The 20308-nt window shown below is 44.3% G+C and overlaps 1 protein-coding gene across 3 annotated transcripts in view; it reads left to right on the top strand.

Annotated features, from left to right (window-relative positions):
- The window catches only part of brip1 (BRCA1 interacting helicase 1), a 58824-nt gene that overhangs the window by 4608 nt on the left and 33908 nt on the right, over positions 1-20308 (top strand). For all 3 annotated transcript variants that reach the window (XM_078098540.1, XM_078098541.1, XM_078098542.1), the window contains exons 7-16: positions 3876-4148; positions 4996-5217; positions 5691-5890; positions 6247-6379; positions 7113-7267; positions 7387-7564; positions 7680-7820; positions 8287-8448; positions 15400-15562; positions 15778-15899. In XM_078098540.1, coding sequence (XP_077954666.1) covers positions 3876-4148; positions 4996-5217; positions 5691-5890; positions 6247-6379; positions 7113-7267; positions 7387-7564; positions 7680-7820; positions 8287-8448; positions 15400-15562; positions 15778-15899 — 1749 coding nt within the window. The remainder of the gene's footprint in view (positions 1-3875; positions 4149-4995; positions 5218-5690; positions 5891-6246; positions 6380-7112; positions 7268-7386; positions 7565-7679; positions 7821-8286; positions 8449-15399; positions 15563-15777; positions 15900-20308) is intronic.

Here is a 20308-nt window from a genome sequence, read left to right on the forward strand (position 1 = left end):
AAGAGGGTTTGCCTCGCCTGGACCGCTGATCTGTGAAAGCCACAGGGATAAATATTGAATGGGGTTCACCCGCTGGTTACTGCGCCCGAGGGATAAACAGGTGCTTTGGAGGGCAGATATTTGCCAGGGCCCCCTACCTGCACAGTGTGGTCATGTTGGGAGGAAGGGGTGTTGGGTATCATGTCCTCCCAGGTATCGCCTGCTGAAGACTCCCCTTATTGGAGTGAATTCCAAGCCCTCGAAAGCTGTGGAATGAGGAGCAAATTGCCATCCAGTGAGAGGCGCCAGTGATACCCAAGTTATCCACTGCCTGCGGCCCCACACTGCCCTTTGACTGCCCCCCCCCCCCCCCCCCCCCCGAGTGTGAGATTTCCATCTCTCAGGTGTTGGCAGGGAGTAGTGCAACAGAAGCCTACCTGTGAATATTCTGAGGTGTTCAGTAGCACCATTGACCTCCATGCCGTCAATTCCTGAAAGATTTAGCGCTTTCATACAATTACACCTGGAAGTGTAGCTATACCAAGGGAACAAAGTATATGTAGTGTACCTGAGGAGACATAGTACTACTGAATAGACATAGTACACCTGTCGTATGCACAAAAAATGACCTTTTATTTGAAGGATAAGCTAACATTCTCAATGCTAGCGGCACCCAAGAAGCAACGCCAATGGAACTGCTACGTTCCTGTTGCTAGCAGAGCTGGCGTCTCCTTCGCCCCCTTTGCCAGTTATCTGCATTCCTCTCGAGGGGGTGTCCGCGCCGGGCCGAGGGGCCAGGCCCGATACCTCGTTGTCCTGGCATCTCAGGAGGCAGGCGTGTAAAAAGATACTCTTGTGTCAGCTGTTTCCTGCTGCAGCTTTTGACAAGGGCCTCTATTCATCAGCAAGCCCTTCCACACTGCTCCCCCTCCCCCCCCCCCACCTGCCAATGAATAAGTAATTATTAGCCATCTTGGGGAAGGATATTTGGATGGCTCTATTTAATGTGGCAGCAGCAGGTAAGGCGATCGGGCTCAGGGCCCGGGCTGTGAAGCGCAACTGTTCCAGAGGAGAAAGGTAACTTGAACTGGTGTTGGGGCCCTGCAGCACCTCTGTTTATTTTTCACATGGGCTCAGGGCTCGTTATCCCTCTTAACTCAGAGAGTGGGCTCTCTGAGGGCTCTTTGGCCTACACTTCATTGCACATTGTAAAATTTGATGGGCAAACATGCTCGGAAAATCTGAGCCGCTTGGTAACTTGAGCTCCTCGTCTGTCATCAGAAGTGCAACCCTCTGATCGCTATGATAAGCACATACCATTCATTCTTACCTGGAAGCAGTCACGTAGTCTGAGGATTTATAGATGAGTTAGTTTGCCAAGCTCAAAAGTTTTGTTAATTCAATATTAAGAAAAAGGAAGTAATCTTTGAAGAAAGAGGCCAGACACCTTTTCTAAATCTATTTTTTTTTTAAACCAACATCTGTATATAATATCATGCAGTGGTGACAATGTGTCCATATCGATGTTCTCCCATTTGTCTGACGCCATTAGATGTTTAGCATTTGAAAGTGCAACAAGACAAATAACATGAGAAATGACAATTTTCAAATTCACAATTTAAATCTACAGTATAAAATAGAAGGCTATAGGCTAGGGGGGGTATAGAATACAAATAAAAGGTAAAGAAAAATAAAAAGTTAGAAATAAAGTGCACTGGCGAACAGAACCATACTCTACACAGCTGTGTTGTGAGTGTATGTGAAAAATAGAAAAGATACTTTACAACGGTGGTCCCCAACCACCGGGCCTCGTACCGCTATATTACCGAACTATTGTGTAGCATGAAACCGGTCCATGAGGCAAAAAAGGTTGGGGACCGCTGCTTTAGACTAACGAATGTTAGAGTTGTAATCCTGGATCGGAGAGGCTTGTGATCGGATGGTGAATATGAGCCACCAACTTCTCAAAGTCAACACCACTTAAAAGAGCTCAACACAAGCAGTTTCATAAGCGTTGCTGGCTACACATTGGCTGTAAGGGGGGGGGGGGGGATCCGCCTCGTCACAGTACGGCCAATTTCGAAGCAGCTAGATTTTTTTTCAGCCGCCACAATGGTGGCTGATCATCTTTCCGACTCAAAAGGTCAACTGGTGGAGATTGACAGGACACCTTATGTATGATGCAGATTATTTATGCCTCCATGTGTTTATCAAAAGAGAATACAGAGCCGTCTGTCAGGCAGTGGAGAGTAGTGATGAGCCTTGTGTATCATACGCAGGAGGTCTCATAGTACAGCATTCACAAGACAAAGAACATTTCCAAATACCTCACATGATCTCATTAGATGTACATCTGTACGTTAGATATGGTGATTCTTTTTCCTAAAGGTTTGGTGTGTTTTATGCATGTTTCCAATCCCAAAGGGTTTAAACAACAAGCAATTAACCCTCAAATGAAAAATGATTGTTTTCCTCTAGCTTTTCCTGTACGATACTGCAAAATGGGTAAAAACATGTATCTGACTGGAAACCTGTGTACCGCTGAAACAGTGTTACCCTCTTCCTTTACTCCATGCTGAAGAATCAATTGATGCTGTAATAGCTTTGGCCCGGTCAGACTCTGCCACAAACGCTTTCCTAAATGTTGCGAGGATACCTTGTTTGCTGGTAGACCAGAATGGGGGCGCTTCAGATGTGTGGCCATACTTGATGTAGTGCCTGGAAACAATGCCGACATGCTGTAGAGGTTTTGTCTACCAGACTTACACCGTCATTCTAATTTAAAGGGACTTTTAAGACCTCCGGTGGTCATGACGCCATCACTGCTTAAAGTAAATACTCCTGACACACTTTGTTCATGTGAACATACAACTCGTTTATTGACAAAAAAGTAGTGTATTCCCTATGATCGCCCTCCCCCCAAAAAGTCACTTGGATCAAACTTGTTACGCCTCTGGTTTTAGTGTTGTTTTTCCCTGAATCTTTGTGGGTTTACGTCAATGTCAGGTTGAGAGATAAACAAGTGGTTTTCATTAGCTAGCTACATCCTTTGTAAAGAAACACAACAGTATATGCTGCATTTCATACATCTTTAAAATATAGATTTGATTCATGTTTTTTATTGCTCAGCCTCATTCGCAGTAATTACTTTTATTTATGATGAAGACGACCAACTCACACTTCAGACGCCAACAACTGTGAATAATGGTGTACTTTAGTGTGGACATCCTACTCTCAATGCTGAAAAAAGTTAGCCTACTGTATACAAATAAACTTGGTATTAAAATGAACATGGCTTCAGTTCAATCTGCATTATGCTGAAACAACACAATCTTTTATATTTCTAATAATAATAATAATAACTGTATGGTTCCCTTTTGTATCAGCTGGTTCCTGCCCAGCTTTTTGAACACTTAACAAATAGCATTAATGAAAGTATTAGTCCACAGCAAGACATTAATGAAAACGACATGGTGCCATCATGGCATTGATTATACACGGCTTTGTAACGTGGCCAAAGTCCTTCCACATTTCACTTCTGGCATCTTTATTTCCAACAAGCCGAGGACGGTCGTGCACGTGAGGCCATGTCTCCGCTGTGAGCCCCGCCTCCTTGCAGTCAATGCGTGCAGGCAGCATGACAGGGAGCAGAACAATACACCATTTAACATTAATTCAGGGACTTGTTGGTATAAAAGAAACATCAGCAGTAGAACTTTGAGGAACTGTGATGTGTGATCCGTGACCCGCTACCACTAATTCTACAGAGTGGGTGCTGTAAAGGGTCCTTCGGGGATTATGAAAATGACAGTTGCTCGTATTTTTATTGAAGGTTCTGGTTCTGTTGAAATCCAGCAGCGAACAACCTCTCAGTGTTTGTCTTTGTGTGTTTTCAGTCCACGGAGCACTGCTCTCTGTGCGCGTGTGCCTCAACCAAAGACGGGGCGAAGAAGAAAGTAAACGATGGCAAAAAAAAGATCCCGAAGATCTTCTTTGGCACCCGGACACATAAGCAGATAACTCAGATCGCCCACGAGCTGAAGCGCACCGTTTACTCCAAGGTGCCCATGACCATCTTATCCAGCAGGGCCCACACATGTGTCAACGGCAGGGTGGCGCCTCACGCCAACCGCAACGAGCGCTGCAAGGAACTGCTGGATGATAAAGAAGTGAGGATGAACACACTCGCACACAAACAACATTAACATTACATTTTTTTTCTATTTTCCTAACTTTAAATCTAAAAACGCCACCTAAAACCGGCCTTTTGGACATCTGCTTTTAAGGAGGATGCTTCATCCTTAAACAGACCATGAACACCTCATGAAGGTGACGAAAAGGTCACAATTTGTCACAACTGCAGTGTTTCCCCTACCGTTGAACAAGGAGGGGGTGCTCAAAAAATGTTTTTGTTAGTTTCCCACACATGGCAGTTTCACACTAGGGGACTGACAACTTATCTCAGGTATATAAGACCTTCAGATGTAGTAGATGTTTTAGGATTTGCCCAAAAACATTTCCTCAAACGGATGTTGGTTAGTATGTGTGTACTGGTACTCAATCACACCTCTCGGGACAGTTGGTCAACTCAACTTTGGTTTCTGATAACTGACCCATGAAAGATTATCGAAATACATACATTTGATTGGCTGAGTAGTGTCATATGACAGCACAGCGATTTACAGCGCATGTATTGGTTGTAGTGTTTAATGGAGCGCTCAACAAGTGCTGTAAAGCGTGCTAAGCTGCAACGGTTAAAATAAAAGCGGCCCGCCAAAAAGTATTAATGAACTTGGATTTAGGTGTGGTTATTAGTGCTCCCTGCTAGCACTATGTGTTCAAATTGAACGGGATGAGCTCAGAAATTCATCCTTTTTGTGATGCATTAATCAATTTGCTTGCCATTCATGATGTAGCAACCTTTGTCTGGAGCCTGGAAGGGAAGTTTAGGATCACTTTCTGCATCTTGATCCATCAAATTCTGCTGACTTTGAATACAAATTGTGTGCATTGCAGGGCGGTTCATGCAGTTACTACCATGGTATCGCAAAGATACGGGGCAGGTCGACGCTGCACCAGGCCTTCCGACTCAGTGACGCCTGGGACATTGAGGACTTTGTCGCACAGGGCAGAGCGCGCCGGTTCTGCTCCTACTATGCTGCCCGTGAACTTATGCAGGAAGCCTCCATCATATTCTGTCCTTACAACTACCTGCTGGACCCATTGATCAGAGAGAGTGTGAGTAGTGTTTAGAAAGTCTGCAGGAATTATAGAGCAATCCCAAAGGGAGCAAAAAACAAAAAGTAAGGAAATATGTTAGTTTATTACTTTGTTGTAACAATGCTTCTTGGCAACACATCTGAGGTAAAGTCTTATATATTTGTAGTGAAAATGCATTTTAGTTGTTGGTCCTATGTATGGTTTTTCCCTGCTGCTGAGGCTCCTGGTGTCCATATGTCCTGTTAGTTCAGACTTTAATCGTCCAATCCACCAAACGAGTCAACAGAAGAATAAGCTTGCATTGACAGAGAAGATTTTTCTCAGCTCTGCTGCTCATCCTACAAATGCATGTTCCTTGTGAACCAAACGGGCTTTCCACTGGCATAAGAAATATTACTACAAATGTCCTTACTTTTTGTGCCACGTTCAGTTCCTCTAACCACCCCCCTCTCCTCCTCTACTGCTCTGCTTCCAATCTCCATTTTCTACAGATGGAGATCGACCTGGCAGGACAGATCGTGCTGCTGGACGAGGCCCACAACATCGAGGACTGTGCAAGAGAGAGTTCCAGCTACACTTTAGACCACCAGAGTCTGCTGATGTGCAGGCAGGAGCTTGACAACATGGTCAAAAAAAACATCAAACCCTTGGACCACGAGCGACTCATGGGGTTCTGCTATAGCCTGATCAAGTTAGTGGTTTAGTGAATTCACGGCTCATCTGTGGTGCTCATAGTTTGATGAACGTCACTACTTCCTAACTGGTACACGGCGCTATCATCTCTGTATTTTGAAGGGGCTTTTATTGCACAATTTAGAGCATGATATCTTATTTTGAAGCCCATCACTAGGGACCCAGATGTGTTGACAGCATTGATGGTGATTTCAGTGCAGAGTTACAAGTTTATAAAAACGTTGGCGGTCTGCCTGAGTTGGACCAATCATAGCGCACGGCTAATTCAATGGTGTTTTATTGGAGCGTTCGCTAGAAACTTCCCGGTTTAGTGAGCGGTGCCGTTTACAGGATGTCTCTTTGTCCGCGGTGTAGCTGGATCCAGGAAAACAAAAGCCTGATGTCTGACCGGGGATTCGAGGGAGCCTGTAAAGTCTGGAATGGACGGGATGTACTGGGCATGTTTAAGGACATTGGCATCACTGCAGACACCTACAGCCTTCTGACGGTACAACCCATAATACGCTTTACTTCAAGAGGTTTGAGGTTAACCTGATCCGTACTTTGCTCCTTTTTTTTAATCCAGTTCAAATGTTAACTAGCCTTCAGCACTGAACCCCCACTGAGAGGCAACCGTTGATGGTTGTAAGTGCCTCAGTGCAGAGGTTCTCGTAAACTCATCGCAATAATGCCGAAAAATGCCCATACGTACATAAATTAATTGCTGGCTAATAATAAGCAAAATAGCACAGTTTGATTGACTATAAATAGCCATCATGCATCATAGGCAAAGTGCATATAATTCCATGTGGATTTATATCCTCCAGGAAAAAATATTACGACGGGATCAGTAGCTAAATGAAGCTATACTGTATTTCAGTACCACTTGTATCAGATGTTTCTGATACTCGACCCACAATAGTTTGATAATTAGTGCAGTTCACCATCTTTCAGGCTGAAGCAATTCCAGGCCCAGATTTTATATTGATTCTATTGTTTTCCAGATCTGGACTTACTTTAGGTAGGCTACAAATAGTGCCAAATGTGTTGGTTTATTTTAAGGCTCTCAAGGAGAAAAACTCTGTATCGCACCGTGTTCTCCACATCGTGGCGTTGTGCATGATTAAGGGGTTGATACCAAAAACAAAAAGCACATACATCTTGCATGTTCTCGTTCGGTGTAAGATGTCCTTTTGATAATCGGCCGCACTGTTTTTCTCACTTGTTTTCCACTGTGACAGAAAAGCCTGGGAGCCGTGTTGGAGAAAGAGAACATTCGTGTCATCAAAGGTAAAGAAGTCAAGGTTGAGGTCCCAACCATCAGCTCGGCAGCCACCACTGTCCTCAAAAGCCTCTTCATGGTGCTGGGCTTCATGTACTCTGGGGACAGCTGCAGGTCAGACACCGACATAAGACATCCGGTGGCATGCCACTGCCTCAGATGAACTATAGTTACAGGATTTAGAATTGAGCAATATCTCAGTCCTTTCTGTGTGTGTGTGTGTGTGTCCATAGTGTTGCAGAAGACTACCGAATAGCTCTGCAGAAGACCTTCTCTTGGAAAAACCAAGTCCCACCTGACGCGCCTGATGCCCAGGGCTTTTTTGTTCGGCCACACGACAGGCAACGCAACGGCATCCGAGTCCGGACAGAAGTCCTGACTCTTAGCTTTTGGTGTCTCAACCCCGCTGTGGTGAGAGGTTAGAGATGGCACATCATGCCATGTAGGCCTGATTATCTAACGCTTTGCTCTTGGCATAAAATCCAGCATTAGCACTCTCGGGAGGTTGATTGTGTGTGTCTCCCAGGCCTTTGCCTACTTCAGGACGGCGGCGCACAGCGTTGTGCTGACTTCAGGGACCCTGTCACCCATGGGCTCCTTCTCCTCAGAGCTTGGAGTGGACTTCACCATCAAACTGGAGGCCAACCACGTGATCGACAAGTCCCAGGTCAGTAGGTACATTAGTTAATCCGTGATCCATACATCCACGAACATCGTCAAGATATTTTTATGAATATATGTTTAGCGGTGAGAAATATGAGCCTTGTATACCTGCAGCTATAACAAAACACTCATTTGTATAAGTGGAGTATTAATGATTCTGGTCATCTCTAAAAGTTATTTTTGCTGCTGCACCGATCTGTATCAAACGTGATCACTTGAACACTTTAGGTTCCACTTTTGTCCAGCAGATGTCAGACTCTGACCATCAGATTGCAATAATGGTGTAACATGAACGTCTGGCTCAATGTCATTGCTATTTTGGCATTGCACATGAGAATGTTTTTGAAAAAGCTCATAATAAAGACATCTGTAGACATTCGTCATTTTTGTTGGCAACATGTTAATGGAAAATTCCATATGAAGTATATTGGTGACCTAAAGACTTCCAATGCCCCCCACCCCCTCCTCAGGTGTGGGTGGGCACTGTTGGTGAAGGACCCCAGGGCAGGAAGCTGTTGGCTACCTTCAAGCACACTGAAACGTACATCTTTCAGGACGAGGTGGGCGCGCTGCTGCTCCACGTCTGCCAGGTCGTGGCCAAGGGTGTGCTCTGCTTTCTGCCTTCCTACAAGGTAAACAGCAGCTAGACGTTCTCCACAAAAACAAGACACATGACGGCTGTGACATTTGAAACGTATTATTACGTCCCTTTGGCTGTGTTGGATACTATGAAACATATTACAACTGCAATTCCTGTCACATTCAGAATGACTTGTAGACATTTGAAAGGGATTAACATGCACTCATGTAAGGTCTAGCATATTGTAAAATTTGACAGTTGACAAATGTTGCTTATTGTTTCTGAAACATTTTCCCTGATGTACAAAAAACAAGAACATACAATGTTCTCCAGCATGTAGGAACATTTAACCAACAGGTTAATTAAACGTTATACACAAATATGATTGTAGTCAGATCTACTAATAAGTCCGTACATTTAGTTGACATGTTTACACTGAAGTGATAGGGCGGCTGTTTGGTCCCACATCCTACCACTGGGGGAGCTAGAGACCACACATTGGAGTCCGCTCTGGAGTTTTTGTTTTTCGAAGGCATTTTGTAAACTTTCCTCACCAACAAGGAGCCATGTTCAGAGGCTAAACTGAGATCCACTACATCCCTCCGCTCAGAAGCCGGTCCTGATGCGTCTGATGTTACAATAGATCACGGCTAATCAATAGAAGCACTTGTCAAGGACTTGTTAAAAGCAGTCGTCCTCATGGAACTGTATCCTCTTTCAGTTAATGAGGGCGCTTCTTAGAGGGCACTCATACACACTTTGCCCCCTTTGTTTGTTATGCGTTTTTGCTCATGAATACTTCATGTGCTCTGTAGCTCAGTTGTCACATGAGCTTACATGGGGCCAACTGGGTTTCATTTATCATTGTTTGTCCACATTGCACAAGTGGTCAGTAAGCAAATTTTGGTCAATAAGTGTACTAACTGTGGGGAACCTAATGTGTTTGTGTTTGAGGTTATTATGAAGAAGCCCCACTGTGAGTCTGTAGTGGATACCTGGAAACCTGTTTTACCCGTGGTAAATTTAGTTTGAGCTTTTTGCATACTTGCAAGGATTGTGCTCAACTTGTATTTCAACCTGTCACATGGGGCGACCATTGGTTTGATTCCTCTGCAGTTCTTGTTTGCTTGCTATCCAGTTGCCTTCTCAAACAGCTGATGATGCTGCAAGGGGAAGCTAAGCCCAGTTGTTTTCTCATTTTACCTTCCTTTTCATCAGTTAAGCTGTGTGTATGAGCTGTGCAATCTTTCTTTTATTATTTTTTATTATTGATAGCCACGTAGGAGTCTCTCTCTCTGGGCTGATGCATAAATATTTAATCTGCAGTCAGCTCTTAAAGATGAGGAGATGAGGGGATATGAAGGGCTGGGGTATTAATTGGAGCCCTTTGAGGCCTTGTTGGTGCCGCTCAGTCTTCCCTTTGATTCGTGTGTGTGTGTGTGTGTGTGTGTGTGTGTAGGCAACACAGAGAATAGGTCATCTTCAGACGTCCCTGTTCATTGTGCTCTTGGTGATTTCTATCGGTCCCTCGTACACAGGTGTCTGTGAAGAAGGCCAAGGTGAAATGGCCTGCCAAAAAATGCACACCGAGTCTGTTGAGTTCAATTAACATCAATAACACAAATTCATAAAACATCACTCCGAATCGGCCCCTTTCTGCCTAATAGGCAACAATGAGAAATGTTGTTTTCTAGCATTCGTTTTGGTGCAATTAAATGACTTCAGAGAACTCATTAGTACCGTATTCGTAGTATTCGTACACCGCTCTATACTTTTCTTTTTTAAGATACACAGATACAGAAGCATGCCTATAATTATGGTCACACGCACAGACTTTCCTGATGGCCTGCAGCATTGCAGTGGCCCTGTAGTCCTCCGGTTAGTGGTTATTAGGACCATAGCGGGACCCGTGGCCGAGTCCCCGCCACCAAAGGCATCGACCAATACAGACGGGTTATTAAAAAAGCGGGATTTTGCTGAGGTGAAAAGATGGAGGGGAATACAAGATGCTTTTAAGGGAGATGGATATAAGGGCCATTAGGTGATGTCGCCTCGCTGTCTGTGTGATGAAGCGCCTGGACTCGTCTGTGTGTGTGTGTGTGTGTGTGTGTGTTTGTGTGTGTGTGTGTGTGTGTGTGTGTGTGTGTGTGTGTGTGTGTGTGTGTGTGTGTGTGTGTGTGTGTGTGTGTGTGTGTGTGTGTGTGTGTGTGTGTGTGTGTGTCAAATCATAGTCGAAGCGGACATCACACACTGTCCTCAGCAGCTCTATAGCACCAGTCACACAAAGTGAGACTGTCTGTGTTTGGAAGCACTTTGGATTCTTGGCTCAGTTTTCCCAGCGTCGCATATCCCCACGGGTTTTTTTTAGAGCCGAGTCGATGTTTTATATGAGTTTTTACAGTGGAAACTTCAGTATTACTGCGGTGTGACTAAGCTCCCCTTTTGGGAGGCTGAGAGGTTCAGATTCAATGGGTCAAATGTAGCATCAGTAGTCTCCTTGTTCTGATATCTCCTTCAACCACCAATACAGTACAACTTGATTTTAAAAATGTGATATGCCAAATGTCCGTTTTTATAATTGATTTAATTTAAGCACAATATAATTTACTTTATCAACAGATTATTGGGCTTGTAGAGAATGGAGAAACTAACTAATCCACTATTTCTATGAGGGAAATACAGTAGTTGCTCCAGTTGATAGACAAGGCTGGTGATATTAATCGTTTTACATATATCAACATTTCCTACGAAAAGATTTGCTCATAATATAAACTTTAGTCAGATATGAAAGATTAATCTGTCATAATCTACACTTGGTATTCAGTTCTGATTAACACCAGCAGGGTGTTTGTGCAGCTCTCTCGCTGTGTGTGTGTGTGTGTGTGTGTGTGTGTGTGTGTGTGTGTGGCAGCAGAGGTGGCAGGTGGCTTCTGGCCACCAGTCTTGGCGTGATGGTTACTGTGATATTTTGGGGCTAAATAATTTACACGGCAACAACACGTCTCCCCTCGCCACCGCGAAATGTGGCTCCTGGCTGCATGTTTCATTAATGCCGTGGCCTCCCAGCCTATTTCATAATTCATCAGGCACTAGGAGAGCTGCGACGTGTCGCCACACAGCTCACTGACACCGGGGACGCAGGGAGGGAGGTAGAGGCGGAGAGGCCGGATGTGAAGGAGGTGAAAGATGGGGGAGATGGTGTCGGGGGAGTGTGACAAGGACTACAGTTGACTGCTTTTATCCAGTTGTTTCACCACATTGTCCCAACTGGCAGGAAGACCTGGCCCACTTTGATGTGTCGCTCACAGCGGCTGAGCATTGCACCTACCAGGTCTCAAAAAGGCTCTGAATAATTCACTTTGTTGTGCCGTTTATTTGCTAAATATCACTCATTCCCAGTTATGTCACTGTGCTCCTTCAGAACTTGCGTTCGCATTTGAATTGATAATTTTACGATCTTTTAAAGAACTACCTGAAAAATAATTATCTGCAGGAAGAATTAAAGAGTGATTTAAACAGACATTTTACAGCTCGGCCCAGAGTGCCAACTAAGCACCAGGTCTCTGTCAGATGTTGTCCCTGAATTATTCACAAAGGTGTTCATGTCTGTAATTTCTGTGTTGAGAGTCTGACACTCACATGGCTGAAAGCCTTTGCTGAAGGTGCTGAAGATCTGTATGACTGCACAGCTGCTTCACACCTACGTCCATGCAGTTGGATTTATCGGACCCGCCTCGTGATGTATGTTGCTTGGTTGAACTCGAACACGGTGTAATGTAAGCGGATGAAAGGGTCAAACACAGTTTGACTCGACACTTCTGCGTCGTGATTTGATATGAAAATTAGAGGCAGCAAAATGTCACGGTCTCACCAATACTAAAACTAGTAGTGATTCATTATCCTGTGATCATAGAGAGGCGTCAATCATTTCCAATGAACCGAGTGGTACCGCCCATGTACCACTTTTATTGGACTTTATCTCGAGTGCCAATGTTTTAATCGATGAACGAGAAAGAATATTCACTGGGCAAAGATGCATCAAACTCACTGGAGGGGGCAGCTGTCTTACAAGAATCTTCAACCTCATATGGATTTGTTTTTGCAGCTCATCTGTCAAATTGTGGTGTTGTGGACAGCAGCTTATGCTAAAGCCTCCTGGGGGATCAGAAAAGGTCTGATCCCCCAGAGACTCCTTCAGATTTTCCTGTATCTGATCAGAGAGCCTGTTTTTCCTCAGCCCTCTTTGCGTCAGCACATGAGCGCCAGTGTTTTCCCCTACCAATGAACAAGGAGGCCCCCCCCCCCGCCCCAAGTCTGGATTTAAAACAAAAAGTAAACTGTCCACTCCTTGCCGCCCCCCCTGCCTTGTCGGCCGGTCTGTTGTAAACCTGGGGGAAACACAGTGCTCCTTTCAAGTGCAGCCTGGCAGATAATTGCTGTTTTGTTTAGTAGTAGATCTTCCTGAAGTACATAACATGCATTATTCATCTCCCACTCAAGATTGTGCTGGAAAGCTATTGGAAGACAAATAGTTTGCCGAGTTGAAGACGCACGTATTGGGGGGTCCTTGTCGACGTAACACTGCATATTTAGTGAATGCGCAATGTTTTATTGATGCAAATGTCTCGGCCTCGCCTGCTTTAGGAAGCACTAACCTGATGAAATCTCGCCCCATGCTTCATTTCACCACCGTGAGGAAATCCCACTGCCACACAGGAAAGCACAACACGGTGTTGTTGTGAACTCCCCTTTCTGTGTTGTGTTTTTTGAGGGAAAAGAACAAGTTGGATGTTCATGGCGGTAAATAGAATGGATGTATTGTTCCCTCCCATCCGGACCAGGCTGTACCGTTTCACACCGTTAGCCGGCGGAGTTGTTTCCTGCAAACTTTCACCCTTTTAGCACGCGTCCAAGCCAGTGGAGCTGCGTTTTGATCTTTTGAAGCACTGCTTATTCAAGGGCATGATCTGCCGAGCTCAGATATGAGGGGACCCACAGGATGGCAGCTTTTAGGTCAATGTGCCTCAGTCTAGAGAAGTGATTATTGCACAAGGACAAGGGTTTCATTTCAAAGCATCAGCCTTTAAAGCAAGTAAAAGGAAAGCAAATAAAGCTCAGCTATGCGGCTAGAAGCTAAATGCCCCATTTGTTCTTCGCATGTTCCAGTTTCCATCATCCAGTTGTCTACATAGGCCACGTTCTTATACACTTCAGTAGCTTGTAGCTGAAGATGCACCCACTCAGTACTCGGTTCCACTGTGATAATGACGGCTCCCTCCACCAGATAAAGATCCCTTTTGTCCATGGATGATCGGAGATGCTTTTTTCATGTACTTGAAAAGGAAAAGCATCTGATTTATCTGTCCCCGACATCATTCCGCAAAGTGTATCGGTGTTTCCCACACATAGACTAATGCAGTGCAAACAACAAGTAGTATAGGGTGTGAAATGTGTACTACAGCTATGCGAGTTGTGTATAGTGTGAATTGTGTATAGTTCTATCTAGTGATGTGTGTTTTAGTGCAACGTTTGTATAGCCGTGAATCCCTGTTTTGTATTTACTCCAATAAAGTTCTGTGTTCCAAATTAATATTGAACAAATTATTCCAGTTTAGCGGTCTGCCTCATCAGACCTCAATGTGAAAAATAACATGTTGGATATCTGTACTGATGTGTTGGGGTTCAAACATTTCATTCGGATTCCTGATGGCAGTCAGACTGCCGTTCTCTGGCCTGTAGAGGTCTGTGCGTCCCCCCATGGTTATGCTCCACAAACCATCACTGACACCCCACCAAACTGGACATGCTGAAAATGTTTGCAGGCATCAAAGCGTTGTCTTTGACTTCGCCATCATCACGTCACAGGTGCTCAGGGTGCCAGTGGCGGTCCTGCCAAACTGGTGTTCTATAGCAAATGCCAATTGAGCTCCACAGTGCTGGGCTACGAGCACAGGTCACACTGCAGGACGTCGATCATCATGAAGTCTGTTTCTGATTGTTCGGGCAGAGACATTCACGCCAGTGGCCTGCTGGGCGTCATTCACTGGGGCTCGAGCAGTGCTCAACCTGTTCCTCCTTGCACAAAGCAGCAGATATCAGTCCTGCTGATGGGTTGAGCTCCTGTCCAGCTCTCCTAGATCAACGGCGTGTCTCCTGGAATCTCCTCCATGCTCCAGAGATTGGTCCGGGAGACAAATCTCCTTGGATGTGCCATCCTGGAGGAGTTGGACATCTGTGTAACTTCTGTTGGGTTAAGAAAGGGCCTCATGCTTCCAGTAGTGATAATGACTGTATCTAAATCCACGACTAGTGGAAAACCAGTCAAATAGATCAAGAGAAAGAAACTTGAATTGGCCTCCACATGCAAAACCAGTCCTGTTTTGAGGGTTGTCTCATTGTTGCTCCGCTAGTGAACATGTTGTTAATTCCATCAACAGCAATGCAGCTGAAACTGATTAACATCCCCTTTGCTACTCACCAGATCAGTATCAGAGACGTGCAATTGAATTCATACCGAAACAGAGTCCTGTTCATTTCTTTTGAGCAGTGGAATAATTAGGATTGTAATATTTACATTTCATTTTACACCAAAAACCATGAATGCCTCTGATCTGTAAATTGAAGTCTGTCGTCAGATTCCATGCCTTATGTTATTCATGCAAATCAAATGTCAACCATACTAATGAAGTTCTGCAGTTGACAAATGTACGCCATGAAAAAAAAATACATTTAACGCAGATCCGCTTGGACAACATATCATGGCAATCCCCCAAAGTTCTTGTGATGCAGTCCTGCAGTGGTCATTTACCAGATTGTTTTCCAAAAATGTGGCTACAGACAACTCTTTAACCACAGCATTACCTATGAGTGTAGACACTACATGCTGCTCCTAGCCCTTTTGTGGATTTGGCTCTCGTGATTCCAATTCATTGTCAAGTTTCCACTCTTTGAACAAAACCCGAGCAGGCATCTCTATTCACACAAGATCATGTGATCTGATTAGATGCTGGACAAGCTGCGAGAGCGATGGAACAACACTGGCCTCTGGGAAAAGCTGGAACGACACAAAGCTGTGATCCCAGAGCCCCGCGGGGGGGGCAAAGGGGACTTTGACGAACTGCTCCAGCAATACTACGACGCCATCAAGTACTGCGAGGAAGAAAGAGGTGAGGCGTGCTACTGTCGTGGCGACCTTTGACCCTGCTGAGAGCTTTGCTCTATCACTCTGTACAGCTAGTTGGTGCTGAATTACCTGATATTGATGGAGTTTAATGCTTAAGATGTCATATGTACAGCTGCTCCGCTGCTGACATCATCCTAATTGGCGTGGTTCATTTTGCATTCTGTTTTCACTGTTGACACGTAGGTTTGTTCATTACAGACGGCGCGCTGCTCATTGCCGTCTGTAGGGGCAAAGTGAGTGAAGGGCTGGACTTCACTGATGACAATGCCAGGGCCGTCATCACCATTGGAATCCCCTTCCCAAACATCAAAGACCTCCAAGTAAGTCGATTTAAGAGCGGCCTGCTGGATTATGGCAAAAATCTTCATCGTGTTTTGGGCGGACGCTCGCTCTGTCCGCTGGTGCAAGCGTGCATACATGAACATGCGTGCACGTGTCAGGGTGGAAAAGAACATATTGAATTTTTTTTTCCAGATATTCTTGGGGGGGGTGGGACACTGCTGCCACATCAACGAGATAAAGAAAAACTACTGACTTAAAGGTTTTTTTTTGTTTTTAAAGAGAGCAATATTGTTTTAGCCTTTAGCCAAATAATAATTTGAACTAAAATGATTGTTATTTCTGTATGTATTGTAACGTATTTTAATTATCCACTGAACAATACAGAGTAGTTTAGCGAGTGTTTGAAACCGTCCGTGTAATTCTAAATCCTAGAATATCCACATAGAAGCTAAAAGTTTTGAAACCATGAACACAAAAGTAGATCTCACAGATGTACACACGCAACCACTAAGGGCACCTCCTTTTGGTGATCCGTAAAGAATAGTCCCAAAGCGACGTGTGTGTGTGTGCGCCCCATCCTCAGCATATAAAGTTGACCTTTAAGTTTAACTCTCTCACTCTGCCCACCTTCCCTCCCTCCTCCTTCGCCCCCACACCCTCCCTGTCAGAGCACGACGGTGCTTCCACTAACCTGTTCTGTCAGTGTGGCCAGACGTGTGGCTGATTGAAGCCTCCCAGAGCTTCCACCTGAGCCAAAGCTGTCAGTTTCCCCACCGTCAGCTCTCGGGCCATCGCTTCATCGTTTTGATCACTTTGTTTTTATCAGCGATATTGTTTTGGGGTTTATATTCATGGTCTAAAGCATCCCTCAAAGAAGATCATATTAGAGTTTTTACCTCATGGGGTTTGACAATAAGAGACAGGTTTTTGTAGTCATGGTGACACTGGATGGAGTCTCTTATTGTGCCAGGGATTTGAACCCCTGTGGAACACTAGTGTCCATCACTAATACCAGTACCGTGTACAAAATATTACTCCTAATCTACAAGTCTATACCCTTGGATTGAAATATATGCCACTATATGCAGTCCTAACAATAACACTGCTGATTCTAATAGAATCCACTAGATGACCGTTTGAGGTTAAGGTAACAAATATTATAGAAATATCCAACCTTTAAAAGAAGAAAATGATTCTAATGACTAAATATAGTCTATAGAGTCCATTATAGCGTTTGCCGCCAAGTAGTAAATGCAGAACTAGACCCGATTGGGGCTGATTTATGAAAACTCAATGCGTATATGCTGTTGACCTAAATGTGACTTGGCAGAAAGTCTTTCATCAGATATCAAGTATTACAAACAAGTATTTTCTTTGGGTCAGCAATTGATTTTTGTTCTTCTCTGGTACATTGCTCCATTAATGTCCAAATACTATTGAAAACACAATGAGCAGCACTGTTGTTCCAGGTGATCATTGGCATGAAGTAGTTCGTTTAGTTAGTTTGTTATATATTAGTGGGGTTAAAATACCGCTATGAGTACAAGCATTAATGTGGCAACAAATAACAGTTTTCAATGGAAATTGATTGGAATGTGATTGACATTGGAATGTGATTGACAGGCCGCTAGCCGTAATCAAATATGGCCTAACCCAAGGCTTCATAACGGTAGTCCACAAACCATTGACTTTGGTACATATAGCATGTAATTAAACTTGTTAGCAATAACCCTAATAATCCTACCTTGCTTCAAACTACTGGACACAGTTGCTAGCAGCCTGATGAAGAGACAGAAAAGCAGGGACCGGATTATGGACATGAAAAATCACGCTGAGATCTGCGTTTAATCTTATCTTCTCTCGTTAACAATAAAGCGTATTAATTTATTCACATTAAATCATCTCTGTAGCTTTGTAGTCGTCGTCGTCCTTTGACGACATATCTAGTCAATGTCGTAGTCAGCGCTAACTAGGGATGCAGTTATTGGATTTTAGCCGATATTTTCCAACAGTGTTTCCCCTCCCATTGAACAAGGGTCTGTACCGCAGTCAGCCACGTGCGCACGCTCGCACCAGACAGAGATATTCCCACTGAAAGAAAGAAAACTAAAGTAAACTAGCTTATTTAGACGCAAACCCTGTTTGGCCAAATCCATTGTAGATGGATGGAGCAGAACACCAGGAGAAGGCCAAGGTGGAGCTGACCAAGCGTGAAGACGCCGTACATTTCTAATGATATTTCCTCTTCTCCACATGAGCAGCCTTTGTTTATTTGCTACATTGGCTCAGCCCCTCAAAGCGCCTCATCTGTCTTGTCTTAACTCTTTTATTGCATCAGGTAGGCCGGTGTAATGCTGGTTACTGCTGACGCTTTGCCTTTGCACTGCCTTTTAAAGTCACACAAAACCCTTCAGATTTGGTTTGTGTTAACCCTGTATACTTTAAATAAACACACACTTTACCCTCTTGGGGTAAAGAGGGACAGCAATGGCTCCATAGCAATGAAGTTTGAGCGAGAGACAAATGTTTCAACCAGTGTCATGAATTCAAAATCTATAACTGTGTGTGGTGGTGGTGGTGGTGGGGGGGGGGGGGGGGGGGGTTGTAACTTCATCACCAAGGCACACCGAAAGAGGCACACCGGTAAAAAAAAATATTTTAAATAAATGTATAACGAGTACAATTGCAAACAAGTTGTAAGATATATTTATAGCATATGGTCGCACCTACGAAGTAAAGAAAAGCGCACGTAACTGCTCTGAACCGGTGTCAGACACCGTGTTTGAGGGTTACCGCCTCTTGATGCACCGATGACCTTTGAGGCCACAACTCACTGCTGCAGCGTCAGCAATGGAAGTTTTGGACAAAGACCCCTCTGGTTCACTGAGGTGTGAGTTGAAAATCTTTTTCAGTTCACCCGCGCTACGCAGTTGGCTTTACTAGATCTGTCTTCGCCCATCCTCTGACCACCAGATGATGATCAGTTAACATCTCTGCCCCTCTCTGTACCCAAGTGTCCAACACCTGCAACCTCAGATCAGACGATATTCTTACAAAATCGATCGTGTTGATCACAAGATGTGATCAACACGAGCAAGCAACAGCTTATAAAAACAACGCTGTAAAACGTGTGATACAATTTGCCTAATCATGCTTTTATTTACACGTCTTCTTTACTTCTTAATCTTCAGCTTTGCATGATTCTCCTTCTGTTTAGTTGTCCTTTTCTCCCCAGTTATCTCCTCTTTCCGTGGCGAAGGCAGTGTGGCCCCAGGACAAACCCTTGGGGGCTGTAAAGATCTTTGAGCTAACCCCATTATGCTGCTGAGAGAATAGAGACACTGACACTAATGCCTGTCAAAGCTACGCATCTAGCCGTTGGCGCCCCGTTAAAGGAGCACTCTGTCAGAGAGGAGAGGATCTTAAAGGGGCCACACACACACACACACACACACACACACACACTTAAAGGCAGTGGTGCATGTAATGGTAATGGTCACTATTGGATAATCAATACAATTACATGGAATGGTCAATGCTACTAAAAGAGGCATACAGAAATGTGTGTCCTCTCTAAGTAATTCTGCAGGGTTCTCCACGGTTCTTTCACGACGTGGTTCCACTCGAGGCGACCCTTTGTAGCATAATGCAGCTCTGCTTTGACTCGCTGACCTACAGACGTATCGCTGTTGACACCGCTCGTTTGTTTATTCTTTTTGATCGTCAGTTAAGCTGCAAGCTGTATCACTGGGAGGCAAGCGTCGTTAAAAGGACAAGTAATGGGCTTTATTCTGTTCTGTATTATGAGTGACAGGCCGATTAAAAGCATTTGGCCCGGGCAAGTTAATGTGCTATTATCGCGTTAATGCGTTAATCAATTAATGCAGAAATCTATTTTATTGCGCTGAAGAGTTTAACCCAGTTTTATTTATATTTTATTTATTTTAATATTCATGCATTTGTATTCACTGACTTTGACATGTGACAAACCATGGGTCCGAGGTGGGATGCTGATCAGTATGGGCTCGGGAGTGTCAGTGTCATCACACGTCTCGGTTAAGGGCGTTTCAGGCCGGGCCTTATAATAATGCCTCCCATCTAACATTTTAGGTTTTCCTTTTTCATATCATTGTCTTCTGTTGCTCTACAAAGCAGACGAACATTGTGGTCAATCAATCAGTTCTTCGAATGCAGGTACTTTGTTGATCCATTCAGTGACCAGATGTATGCATTGTAAGTGTAATCATCGCGATGCTAATTGGACTGTCTGTTCCTCATGTTTCACCAATCTGTGATGCCGTTTGGCTCTGCCCCCTAGTTGTTGACTTTATTTAACAAAGTGTCGTTAAATGCTTTTGAAGACCAAGTTAATGCAACGAAAAAGGTGTAAAGCACTTCTTTAACTCATTACGTTTAATAGACCAACACTTACACAAAGGCCAGTATG

The sequence above is a fragment of the Gasterosteus aculeatus genome, chromosome 1 (genome assembly GCF_964276395.1).
Source record: "Gasterosteus aculeatus chromosome 1, fGasAcu3.hap1.1, whole genome shotgun sequence".
NCBI lineage: Eukaryota > Metazoa > Chordata > Actinopteri > Perciformes > Gasterosteidae > Gasterosteus > Gasterosteus aculeatus.